The 12,933-nt window shown below is 39.1% G+C and overlaps 1 protein-coding gene across 4 annotated transcripts in view; it reads left to right on the top strand.

Annotated features, from left to right (window-relative positions):
* Positions 1 to 12,933, top strand: part of SPOCK3 (SPARC (osteonectin), cwcv and kazal like domains proteoglycan 3) — a 433,554-nt gene that overhangs the window by 389,132 nt on the left and 31,489 nt on the right. For all 4 annotated transcript variants that reach the window (XM_036854214.1, XM_036854215.1, XM_036854213.1 and 1 more), the window contains one exon: positions 514 to 633. In XM_036854214.1, coding sequence (XP_036710109.1) covers positions 514 to 633 — 120 coding nt within the window. The remainder of the gene's footprint in view (positions 1 to 513; positions 634 to 12,933) is intronic.

Genomic DNA, 12,933 nt, shown 5'->3' with positions numbered 1-12,933 from the left:
TTTTCTGTGGTCAAAAAATATGTAGGATTAAGATGAAGCCAAATAAAAACAGCACATATTTATATTTGATAATTCCTACATATATTGCACATACTCATGCAGGTTTATAAATCATAAGGTATTACAATAGGTAGAGCCAGTAATAAATGTGTAAGTATTCATTTTGGTTTTTCAGCCCCTTATTTCCCCAGACGACCCACCAGCATCTTCCCATGATGTGTTCAGTACGTGAATATTATGACTAGATCCATGTGATGTTCACAAGGAGACCCTCTGAAGAGTGCAAGCAGAATTCCAGTAGTCATATTTCTTTATTAAAGAAGTGTTACTGTTATATCTTGTTATGTTGCAAACACGTATTTCATTCTTCAAGGCTAAAGCACAATTAGCAACTGTATTAGTTTTCCTCTTTTAGTTGTTGTTACCTTTTAGGTATTGGAATAATTTGAGAACTAGCGCTGACATGACGCTCAGTGACTCTTCAGGCTTTGTGTTGTTCCTCTTTGTTTTCAGCCTGCAGTGACCTGGAGCTCAGGGAGATGGCCAGCAGACTGCGGGACTGGTTCAAGGCCCTGCATGAGAGTGGGAGCCAGAACAAGAAGACGAAAGCATCGCTGCGGCCGGAGAGAAGCAGTAAGGCTTCTAAATTTGATGTGTGTCGTTGTCTTTTTTTTTTTTTTAATTTATTTTTTATTTTTTTGGCTGTGTTGGGTCTTCGTTTCTATGCAAGGGTTTTCTCTAGTTGTGGCACGCGGGGGCCACTCTTCATCGCAGTGCGCAGGCTTTTCACTGTCGCGGCCTCTCTTGTTGCGGAGCACAGGCTCCAGACACGCAGGCTCAGTAGTTGTGACTCACGGGCCTAGTTGCTCCGCGGCATGTGGGATCTTCCCGGACCAGGGCTTGAACCCATGTCCCCTGCATTGGCAGGCAGACTCTCAACCACTGTGCCACCAGGGAAGCCCCTGTGTCGTTGTCTTTGATATGGGATTTTACGTCCAGTGAATTACTTAGGTCAAAGTTTACTCTTTACTTAGATGCTGAACGGAGGTCTGAACATTGTTTTTACTTCCAAGCTCAGCCATAACATGTATTTAGCAAGGAAATAAAGCATTTGTGACAACTCCGATTAGAAAAGGAATTAGAGACAGCGTTGAGCTTCCAGTTGAATTGAAAGAGTAGGAATATTTTCCAGTATTTTGGCTGAAGTGCTAAAGAGTAGAACAACGCAGGGAGTAAAGGTAATAATTTTGAAGTGCTTAGATTTTTAAACAACACGATTAGCCCTCCTCCACCTTAGTCATTTCTGATTTGACCCAAGTATGTCAGTAGAAACAGGATGTTTGCCACGCTGCAAATCAAATTCATCAAAGAAAGAAGGAAATAAGAGCCAAGTGAATCTTACATGATTCTTTCATCTATATAATCTATATAAAAGTGGTTTTTAATTTCTTAGAAATAGGAACTGTAACCTGAAATAGTGCACTTGCTGTGAATAATTTTATGAACTCTTCATTTTATATTTTTTCATTTATAAAAAATATCTACAACATTTTTCATGCATGTAAAAGAAAGATATTGAAACCTGAGCTTAGTTTGGGGGAGCTTTCCAAGACCGCCTCATTTGCTCTAAGATGCAAGGGGCGAAGGTGGAACAGTGACCCGGAGCAGCGTCCGGCTGACAGAGAAGGGCCCAGTGCCCGCTGCTTATCGCCATGAGACCATGAACTTCCACTCGCAAACCCTCAGCCACCCGTTTCTAACAGAATCACTTGATAAGAGGGCACGGCCATCCCTAATCTATGTTTCCTAAAATGCCCCATTTGTTTTCTTGTCACCAAGGAATTTTCTATAATCCCAGCGTTCGGTGTTTATGGATCGTATTTATGTTCAAAAGAATGTAATAATTATTTTTCATTCAGCTTTCACAGAAAGACATAATAATTGTGTGTGAATGTGTGGTGGCCACATCTATATGCCTCTTCTTAGGAAGTCCTCAAAGAAACCACAGTATTTCCCTACCTCGTAGGAGCACTTCCAGGCTTCTCTCCAGAATTATCGTTTAAATTTTTGGCAGAAGCTAATTTTTTGATGCCTTGAGAGTAAGTAAGATGCCTGATCTTACTTAATAGAAGTAATAAAGTATGTTTGCCCCTGTATTCATGTCTGGCGTAACGTAAAGTTTTGTTCCAGATCCTTCCGTATTGACTTTTCTGATTCACGTCCACACCTGTTCTCCCAATACTCACACTTGAATATTTTTATTGCTCACTCTCACCTTTCTCTATTGAGCTTAGTTAAGACTAATAATCCCTCCTGTATTTGGAAATGGATAAAGGGAGATCTTGCAGGACACGCAGTACAATGCCTGGTTAATTGTACACATTCCTAAATATTATTTCCCTTTCTGGCTTTTTCTTGCAAAAAATGAGACAGTCTTAATATTGTGGGCGAATTAACAGGAAGCTCTTTGGGAGTTGAACGTCTTTGCAGAATCAGTGAAACAGTAGGTAGAGGATTATTTATAGAGCCTGAAGGGGTCAGAGGCCAAAGGGAGGAAATCTCCAAAAGGAAGTTGTTAAAAGATAAGACAAGTCCCGAGATGGGGAGTGGCCGAGTCCCTCAGCTGCTCAGGCCCGCCTGCCCCTGGGTGAAGCCTCTCCTGACACCAGCCCCCCAGTACTGGGCTCCCATCTCTTTTCTAGTTCTGTTTTCCCTCCATGGCATCTCTCACCGTCTACTATAATTCATCTACACATTTTTTGTTTATTTTCTCTCTCTCTCCACACTAGACAACCATAAATGAGAGATCACCATTGTATCATCAGAACGTAGAATAATTTGACACGTAGCATTCACTAAAGTTAGAATTAATGGATGGATGAAGCAAAGAAGCCATCAAAAATGCCACATTGTGTGGATAGACCGTAATTCAATCCACCACTTGTTCCCCCAGCAATGATTATTTACTGTTTCCATCATTTTCTCCTTCTCAATCAATTCTGCGGTTAATTGGTAGGCTTTTATTTCTATAAGGAAGATTCCAGGTAGTCGAAGTAATAGGTCAAGACGTGCAGGTATTTCAAATTATAAACAATAATAGATGTTACCAGACTGCTTTGCAGAAAGCTTAGGGCATTTCTAATTTCTAACAGCAAAGCACGACAGTTAACTTTTGCCTTCATCCCTGGCAGTAAAATAATTACTACCATTCTTTTAAACTGTTCATTCTGGTGAGCATGCTGTTATATTTCATTGTTAATCAAATTTTTATTTCCTTTTTTAGTAGTGAATTGGTCATAAAATATTGGCAAAGGTTGGCGGGGCTTTTGCACAGCAAAACAAAATAAAACGTCTTAGCTCAGGCTACTATAATTAAATACCCTAGACCAGGTGGATTGAACACTAGACACTTGTTTCTCAAATTCTGGAGACTGGGAAGTCCTAGATCGGGTGCTGGCAGATTGGGGTCTGGGTGAAGGCTCACTTCCAGGCTTGGAGACAGCTGTCTTCTCACAAGGCAGCGAGAGAGAGATCTAGTCTGTCTTTTAGGCCACTGATCCCATCATGAGGTTCTACCTTCATGACCTAATCAATCACCTCCCAAAGCCCACACCTCCAAATGCCATCACTTTGGGAGGTAGAGCTTCATATTCATGAATTTGGCGGGGGGGACACAATTCAGTCCATAGCACAAAACCAAACAACAAAAAAACATCCTAAGTTATATCAGCTTATATGTTTAATTCTGAGAAATCCATATTGATGTCTTACATTATAATTTTATTTAAATAGTTCCTTCTAGTACTTTTTGTGCTTTTTGCTGTATGTGTTTGCTGCTCTGTTTTTTAGATATATGGATTTATTTCTGTTTTATCCATTAATTATGCTTCTTATCCCTTTATTTTATTACACTCTACCCTACTTACCACTTTTTAGCATAGATTTCATGTTATCGGATAGTAATATTACCACTCCTACTTTCAAATTTATTACATTTGCCTGATATACTTGCTAACATTTTATTGTCAGTCTTTCTTTATTACTTAGACTTAAGTGTCTTTCTTGTAAACATACATAGTTGGGTTCTGAGTCTTCAGTATGATAGTGAGCAGACTTGTATTTTGCTTTCTTTTTAATAATTACGATAAACATAAGGCACAAGAAAATATTCTGATCAGACACAGAATGTTTACCATTTAGGCAGATTGCCCAGAAGACAAAGAAAAACTTATTTTATAGTCTTTTTTTAAGAGTAGGCCAATAATCCAAGAAAATTTTGTCATTAGAGAAGAAAAGAAATCACATTTTAGTTTTGTACCAGTATAATATTTGATACTAATTTAAAAATATTATGTGAATAAATACACCCTTTAAATATTAGCCAGCAATGACCATGACAAATAATATTTGGGGGGAACATTTTATAATTTTTTGTATCTGTGTAGATTTTATCTTACACAGGTTTTGAAAATTAGTCTTAGGATAAATTTTATCTTAGGATACAGCTATATTTTTAACAAAATGAGCTTTTCGAGCCTGAGATGGTTGCTCCTGGAGCCCCTGAACCCCTCGAGACCTGCCCCTGCTGGGGCGGAGCCCTGAGCTTGAGTGACCGCAGGGGCGGAGGGTCGGGACTGGGCAGAGAAGCCCTGGGTGAAGACAGTGGGGCCCAAGGGGTGTTGAGGACACCATAAAAATGTCAAATAAGAACAAACCCAGAGCGAGGCCTGCCGCCGTGTCCTGCCCACCGTCCACCACAAGGTGGCGTGTCACTGCAGGACCTTGCTTCAGACGTGTGGGATCCCCATCCGATCACCCATCCATGTCTCGGGGGAAAACAAAAAAAAACAGGGAACAAACCCAGACTAAGTAAAGAGAGACTTTATTTAAAGACTCTTGCGATGGGGAGAATGCCTCACCCTCAAACTTGCAAGCGTCTCAAATCAGACAGAAGCAGGCTCTTCCTTTACAGGAAGGGGTGAGCAGGGCGAGAAGTGCCTTTGTTGGGGAGGAGGGCCGTGGGGATTGTGAGGCAGCAAACCTGAGGTCTTCGGAAACGTTTCTCTGCGTGGTTGACCCACGTGCCTACCAAGCAGGCATGTGAGACCCTGCAGCCGCCTCCTGTGTTACTCAGAACTTCAGCGCTTTCATGGCTCTGCCTGTGTTCTGATGTGTCGTCTGGGCCGCTAGTTTGCTGCCCGCCTACAATGCACGTGCGGGATGGCTTAGCCGGGAAGTTACGGTTTTCGGTCTACAGAGCAGTTGTGCACTTTTAAATGTGTGCGCCCGGAAGTATCCGTGTGTGCGTTTAAATGTAAGTGGGCCGTGTCCTCACTCACTCAGCTCCGCGTGTCACTGGTCCTTCCCTCCGGCTGTTGGGCCCTTTCCGTGCGCTGACCTTCCTTCGTGTGCTCACGGGGGCCCGTCTGTTGGGGGCCGGCCCTTCTCTGGCAGCCTCCTCTCACGGGGTGGGAAGAACCTCCCTCCGGCTTTGCCTCAGAGCATCAGGAAGGCCCCCGGTCTCTGAGGCTTGAAAGAGGCCACTTCCCCCGCGGGTCCCTTAGCTGGGCTGGCCTCCATCGTGGAGCCCAGCCCGCGGTGCCAGGACTAGAGTGAGTGGGTCTTGACCTTCCCCAGAGCCTACGGTTGTCTGTGGTCAGGCTCTCAGAGCCCGTCCCCTCCTGGCCATCCTCGGACCCCTAGTCTGTCCCTCCGTGGGGACGGGAAGCCCCCATCCTGACCTGCTCCGCAACTTTAGACTGCAACACTCACTGGACAATGCGGGGACAGTAGAATGAAGTCCATCCTGGGGGGGTCACAGCGTTTTGAGTGGTCAGAGTACCTGCCTTATGCTTCACCAGCCAACTTCCAGTTTAACCTAGGAAGAGTGACAGATCTGGGAAACAATTCAGAGAAAAATTCTTGTTTGCATTCAAACATCGAAATATTATTGCCAGGGGCGAACATGTAAGGGAGGGCCAAGACGTGTATATTTTTCTGGTTGTGCGAATAAGTATGCTTAAATGCCAGTATCTGTTGTGTAACACGTACCGTGTTACCCTTGAGACAGATACTTGTCTTTTCATGGGTCTGTATCTCTCGTTTAAGTCAAAGGTAATTTTCATAAAAATGGCCCCTGTGTACTGTCTGGAAATATAGAGTTTACTTTCTGTGTTGTTAGACTGTTTGTGAATAGAATATTTATTTTCTTACAAAATCACTCTGAAAACTTACATCTGTTTGATCTAACCTTACAGACTAATAGACAGTAAAAGTCAGAGAATGAGTTCAGGGATGGCGCTGGCAGCCACTGAAGTGGGCACAGGAGAGTGGAGAATGGTGTCCCCCCGGGTCTGCTTTGTCAATGCTTTCTGTCCTTAAACAATGTGAAATTCACTACTCTACTTTGCATATGTAAAGTAATCTGCACATTCGTATAAGTTTGTCTAAGTTCTTTATTATTATTTTATATATACATAATTTAAATTATTAATTTTTCTGCACTGTTATGATGAGTAGAAATACAGATCAAGCCATGAAATCCCTTGTTTTCCTTTATCCGAGTCTTATAGCCCAGCTCACTGTATATTAATTGCAGAGCCACTCCTGGTCCTTAGCTGAATGCAGAGTGGGTAATACACTCTCGTTCTTACCCTTAAGCCAGATTGCTAAGAACTGTTAGTACAAAGGACGCTAGTGCCCTCACCATTGCCCTGATGTCTCTGGGTTCTGGGAGGTCTCACAGGATTTGTTGATCAATGTATCAGAAACGCTTGCTGTGTATTTGCTGTTTTGAGGTCCTAGGACATGCTTCCCCCCCGCTCGGGGGTTTGTCCTCACTCACCTCCATCAGCTTGTTGCCCAAGTATCCAGCCTCAGAGGCCTGTGCTCCCATCACATGTAAAACAGCAACACAACCTTGCTTTCCTTCATAGCGTATGTCACTACGTGATATACAGATGGTTCCTAGTTTGTTTTCTGTCATTTCCAAGTAAAACGTAAGCTCTGTGAGGCCAGGAACTTTCTTCTGTGGGATCCCCAGCTCCCAGAAAGACAGCTCTGGCACACAGTAGGGACCCAGGAACAAGTTGTTTAGTGAATAAGTTGAAATCTAATCACAAGTTTTCATCTAAAAATTGGTCTAGTTTCAGAAGAGTGATAAAGTGGCTTGTAGCTGCTTTCCCATGTTTGCTGGAACAGGCAGGTTCCAGGAGGGCAAATCTGTGACTGTAGCAGGATTGAAATAAACGGGTCAAGACTTGATGAAGCTTAAACGGGAAGGTACACTACTTCTTTTTATAAGGCACTGAACCCAGAATGTGGTCTGTGCTTTATAAGGAAGGGGAACTTGCCAGCCTCTTACACTGGCTACCAAATTAATGCTGCTATGCATTTTACATTAGTTAAACATCTTGTCACACTGCCCAAAATAATTTAAGGTATGGTGAAAAACAGTGGGTTTGTTTTCCTACTGGTTATTTTAGTAGTTATTCTTAACTCTCAAACACAATAGGACACTAAACTGAGTTTTTAATTGACCAGATTTTATCACAGCCCTTCCATAAAGGATTTTATAACCATTACCCAAGAAGAATTGATTGTTTATCTGAATCTTGGATAGTGTAAATATTACATAGTTAAGTGGTTTCAGTTGACAAAAAAGATCAATAATGTTATAGCTTCTTAAGAAATAAAGCAAGCTGGTAAAGTTTGCCATTATTTTTTAACAACTTAAGTCTACTTTATATTAAAAAAATCAGGCTTCTTTGGTACATTTTATTTGGGTATATTTTAGCGCTGTCACAAAGGAATAACCATAGAAAAGTGCCTAAGATGGTAAAAAACTTAAAATGTATTTTATGAGAAGGTGAAGGAAATAGATCTATTTGGCCTCTGATTCTGTTATCATCATACCATGAAAGTACTGTTTGAGCCTTTTTTCAGTATATATGTTTTGCCTATCTAAACTGTATACCTGATATATTTTGTTTCGTTATCTAAATCTCCAAAAATTTAAGAACAGAAACACTATACCAAGGTTTGTTTGTTAATATGGTTGCAATTGTGTGTGTGTGTGTGTGTGTGTGTGTGTGTGTATGCCTGTCCTTCTCTGAAAGAGATACTATATTAATTTTCTTTTTGTCAGTTGGGAAGCATCTGGACATCAGAATCATATGCAAAATCCTCAGATTAACAGTCTGACTAAGATTAATTAAGATAACGTCTTACTTTTGCTTTCCTACCCACCAAATGCTTTGCTCAGTCAGACAAGGTGAGAGACTACTTAACCCCCAGGTAAACGAACACATTCTAATTTCTTACGAAGATGACACACTTTATGTCTGCTGCCTTCACATTGAGAGGAAGGTTGAATTTGGGATCAGATGGCTTAAAAACAATGTCCCATTTTAATGTAATCAGGAGCATTCTAGGTATAGCAGGGAACTTCATTTTTGAAAACAAAGTTGGTGAATAAATTTTCTTTTCTTATTTCAAGTAATAAAATGAAAATTCAGATCATTGCTTGTTTTGTTTGCTATCTGGCATTTTCTTCTTTAAGTAGGTAGATCCAATAACTCTCTCCATAATAAAATTTAATTATACACTTTAGTATTACTAAGGTATTGTCTTAATATTTAGATGTAATTTTATAGAAATTATGTATTTCCTATTTGGCTAGATTGAAATTATTTCATATTTAGCTAGATTGAAACAATAAATATAAAATAAGGTGCTAAGTGAATGATGTATTATAATAAAAATGTTTTGTTACATTATTATAACCTGGGAAATTATCCAGTTGAATTTACTAGCACTAAATTTTGGTGAAACTCTAGTCTTTAGGAAGTGTAGTATTCCAAATAGAGAGAAGCATTATTAGCTTTGAAAATTTGGGAATCATTAAAAAGTAGGCTGCTGGTTGCTTCTCACAGGGTAAGTGAACTATTGCCAATTTTATTACATTCCATTTTCAACTAAATAAATACCTTAATTTCAAAATATAATCATGTAGGGTGTTCAGAGCACATTTAACCAGTAATTTGAACTATTTGAACCTAGAAAAAAAGGGATAAAGTACCCTCCCCTCCAAAAAAAAACCAACAGAGATTTTTTTTAATCTGTACAGAAAAAGAAAACAAAACATAAAGTTTCACATTCCATATATATGTCATATATATTCAGTCATTTATAAGTAAGCATTATTTTTGTTAAATTTTACTCTAATAATGCCAGTTGAGTAATACACAAAAACCTGGAATGTTTGCTTAGTAGATGTCTTGAAAGCAACAAAAAGTGATAGCAAAAACGAAGGGACAAAGTATAATAAGGAAATAAAATAGCTCAAACGCATAACTGCCGTAGGTTATTTAATGTGGCAACAAGTGATTCTAGACACCACAGTGGTCCTTGGGCCACAGGCTAGCCAATTAAAAAGTGATTAATTTTATGATGATTCCTTTGAAACATTAATGAGTATTAAATTATTCTAATGTATTACAGCTGGGAAGGAAACATATATATAAAACATTGTTTTTTTCCTATTTATTTAATTTTTCATATCATATATTTTAATTACGTGTAACACATGCTTATTTTTTTAATGCACATGAAAGAACATGAAGAGAATTATTGTCCTTTTACCAACTCCATCCGTTCCTTCCCTCATGAGGTGAAAATTGTTACCAACCTGGTACACATGGTTTCCAATCCTACTTCATTCTCATACAAGCATATATATTCACATAAACATTTTTAATGTAAATGAGCTCACACTATACACAGTACGTAGCAGCAACCTGATTACTCTCCATCATTTTAACCTTTTAAATCTTTATTGTATTGCAAATATGTTCTCACGGCATCTTTTTTGATTTCAGAGTTCTTAGTTTGTGAGAGAGACTTCCCTAAGAAAATACTGACATAGATATTCTTCTAATGTATATATTTTTGCACTTAAATCTCTAAACCATCCCCAGTTTATTGGCGTGTGATAGGATTCTGGCAATAGATCATATTTCCCTACTGAATTAAAATAACATCTTTGCAATTATTTAAGCCACATTTATTCTCTATGCCTCTATTTTCTCTTTAACCTCTCTGTTTTTTGAGAGTTTCTCTGTGATTCATTTCTCCTGTAATTGTGTTACATTCTGATGTCATACTTCATGTGGTTTAAGTTCTTTCAAATGTGTTAAAGTCCGTTTTATGGCTCAGAATATGTTCCAAATGCACTCGAAAGGAGCCTGTATTCTGTTATTATGTGTTGGAGTGTTCTATCGGTAGAAGTTATTTCAAGTTTGTTGAAAATTTTGTTCGGCTCTTCTATACTCTTTTCCGTCTACTTGTTCCACTGATTTTTTTTTTTATAGAATAGTGTTGAAGTCTCCAGATATAACTGGGAATTTTTCTATTCTTCCATTCAGTTCTGTTCATTTTTTTGTCATGTGTTTTGTTTTTTCTTTTTTTTTTTTTGGCTGCGTTGGGTCTTAGCTGCGGCACACGGGATCTTTGTTGAGGCACACAGGATCTTTCGTTGCAGCACACGGGCTTCTCTCTAATTGTGGCTTGAGGGTTTTTTCTCTCTAGTTGTGGCTTGAGGGTTTTTTTCTCTCTGGTTGTGGCGCACAGGCTCCAGAGCGCATGGGCTCTGTAGTTTGCAGCACGCGGGCTCTCTCATTGAGGATGGGAGCTCGGTAGTTGTGGCGCACGGGCTTAGTTGCCCCGCAGCATGTGGGATCTTAGTTCACGGACCAGGGATCAAACCCGCGTCCCCTGCAGTGGAAGGCAGATTCTTTACAACTGTACCACCAGGGAAATCCCCTTGTCATGTATTTTGAAGCTTCATTTCTGATACAAGCGCATTTAGGGTTGTTTTGTCTTCTTACTGAACAATTTATTATTATATAATGCCCCTTTTTATCTTGGTAACATTCCTTATTCTGAAGTCAAATATATTATTAGTAGAATCAGTTTGACTTTCTTTTCATTAGTGTTTGCATGATATTTTTTTCCCAATCTATTAATTTCAACCTACTATGCCATTTTTTTAATGGTTTCCTTTAGAATAATATATAGTTGAGCCTTGGTTTTTTATTCAGTCTGGCATTTTTTTTTGTATTTTAATTGATATGCTTAGATTATTTGCATTTTATACAGTTATTGATATGGTTTAATTACAATCTGCTTTCTTGCTAGCTATTTTTTATTTTTTCCATCTCCTCTTTGCCCATTTTCTTTTCTTATAATGCCTTGTTTTGGACCAGTTAAGTATTTTTATGATTTCATTTAACTCTGCTCTTGACATTCTTTTACTTTACCTGCTTTTAAAAGATTTTTATTGGTTGCTCTAGGATTTATAAGATATAAATTTAATTTTTCACAAGCTACCTTCAAATAATATTTTGCCATTTTGTATACATTAGAAGGAATTACAGCTTTCAATTTATCCCATCTTTTGTGCTATTTTGACGTATGTTTTGCTTTTACATATACTACAAATACAAATGCATTGCTAATAGCTTTAGATTAGACATTCAATTATCTTTTAAAACAATTTAAAATTAAAAACCTGAATTTCATATTTATCTTTATTTATGCAACATCCAGAATTCTTCAGTTTCTTTTTTGTAGCAATCCAAGTTTCTACCTGATACCACATTTATTCTGCCTAAAGAACTCTTTTTTTTTTTTCAACAATTCTTATAGATCACATCTGTTTTAAATAAATTTTCTCCCATTTTTGTTTCTTAAAAGGTACTTCTCCTTTTGCAAAGATAATTTCTCTGGGTAAATAGTTTTGGGTCAAGAGCCCATTTTCTTTCAGCATGTTACAAATGTATTTTCCTTGTATTCTGGCTTCTGTGGTTTCAGCTGGGAAGTCTGCTGTCATTCTCTTCTCTTCGTTCCTCTGTGGAAATGTGTTTTTGCCTCTAGCTGCTTTAAAGATTTTTCTCCTCATCACTCGCTTTTGACTCTGATGTGTCTAGGTTTTGTTTCTTTGTTTGTTTGATTCTTATCCTGTTTCGTGTCCTCTAAGATTCTTATCTCTGTGGTCTGATGTATCTCATTAATTTGGAGGGTTCTTCATCAACTCTTGCAATATTTCTTCTACCCTATTTTCTCTCTCTTTTCCTTCTGCCATTTCAATCACTTTCTGTTGGTCTGTTTCTTTTTTTTTTTAAAGATAGTATCATCTTTTTTTAAAAAAAATTTATTTATTTATTTATTTATTTTTGGCTTTGTTGGGTCTTCGTTTCTGTGCGAGGGCTTTCTCTAGTTGCGGCAAGCGGGGGCCACTCTTCATCACGGTGCGCAGGCCTCTCACTATCGCGGCCTCTCTCGTTGCGGAGCACAGGCTCCAGACGCACAGGCTCAGTAGTTGTGGCTCACGGGCCCAGTTGCTCCGTGGCATGTGGGATCTTCCCAGACCAGGGCTCGAACCTGTGTCCCCTGCATTGGCAGGCAGACTCTCAACCACTGCGCCACCACGGAAGCCCTGTTGGTCTGTTTGCTAAGGATCTACAGGCCTTGTGTGCCCTGTACTCCTGCTCCTCCTCCTCCGTCTACTCCTCCTGACGTATCTTTTAGGTTCTTTTTCTTATAGTTTCTGCCTATAGTTTTAATGCAGATTTTACCTTTTATACTACAGCGTTTAATCTATTAATCATATTCATTTTAAATTACTTCTCTGATAGTTGCTGCCTCTGTCATATCTGAGTTTGTTTCTATGGAGTGTTTCATCTCATAGCAATGTTTTTAAATTTTTCCTTCCTTTTTTGTATGTCTGTTTCTTTCGTTAAAAGTGGACACGTTGAGTAGACAGTAAGACTGAGGTAAATAGTATTTATGCCTGGAAGTGAGGCTGCCTCCTGTTGTGCTTGGCCTTTGATAAGGTGATCAAGTCGGTCCAGTCATATACCTGCACTTGGTTGT

Source organism: Balaenoptera musculus, chromosome 6, assembly GCF_009873245.2.
Source record: "Balaenoptera musculus isolate JJ_BM4_2016_0621 chromosome 6, mBalMus1.pri.v3, whole genome shotgun sequence".
NCBI classification, from domain to species: Eukaryota; Metazoa; Chordata; class Mammalia; order Artiodactyla; family Balaenopteridae; genus Balaenoptera; species Balaenoptera musculus.
Note: the sequence above shows the minus strand (reverse complement) of the source record. Positions and strands in the feature narration are given on the sequence as shown.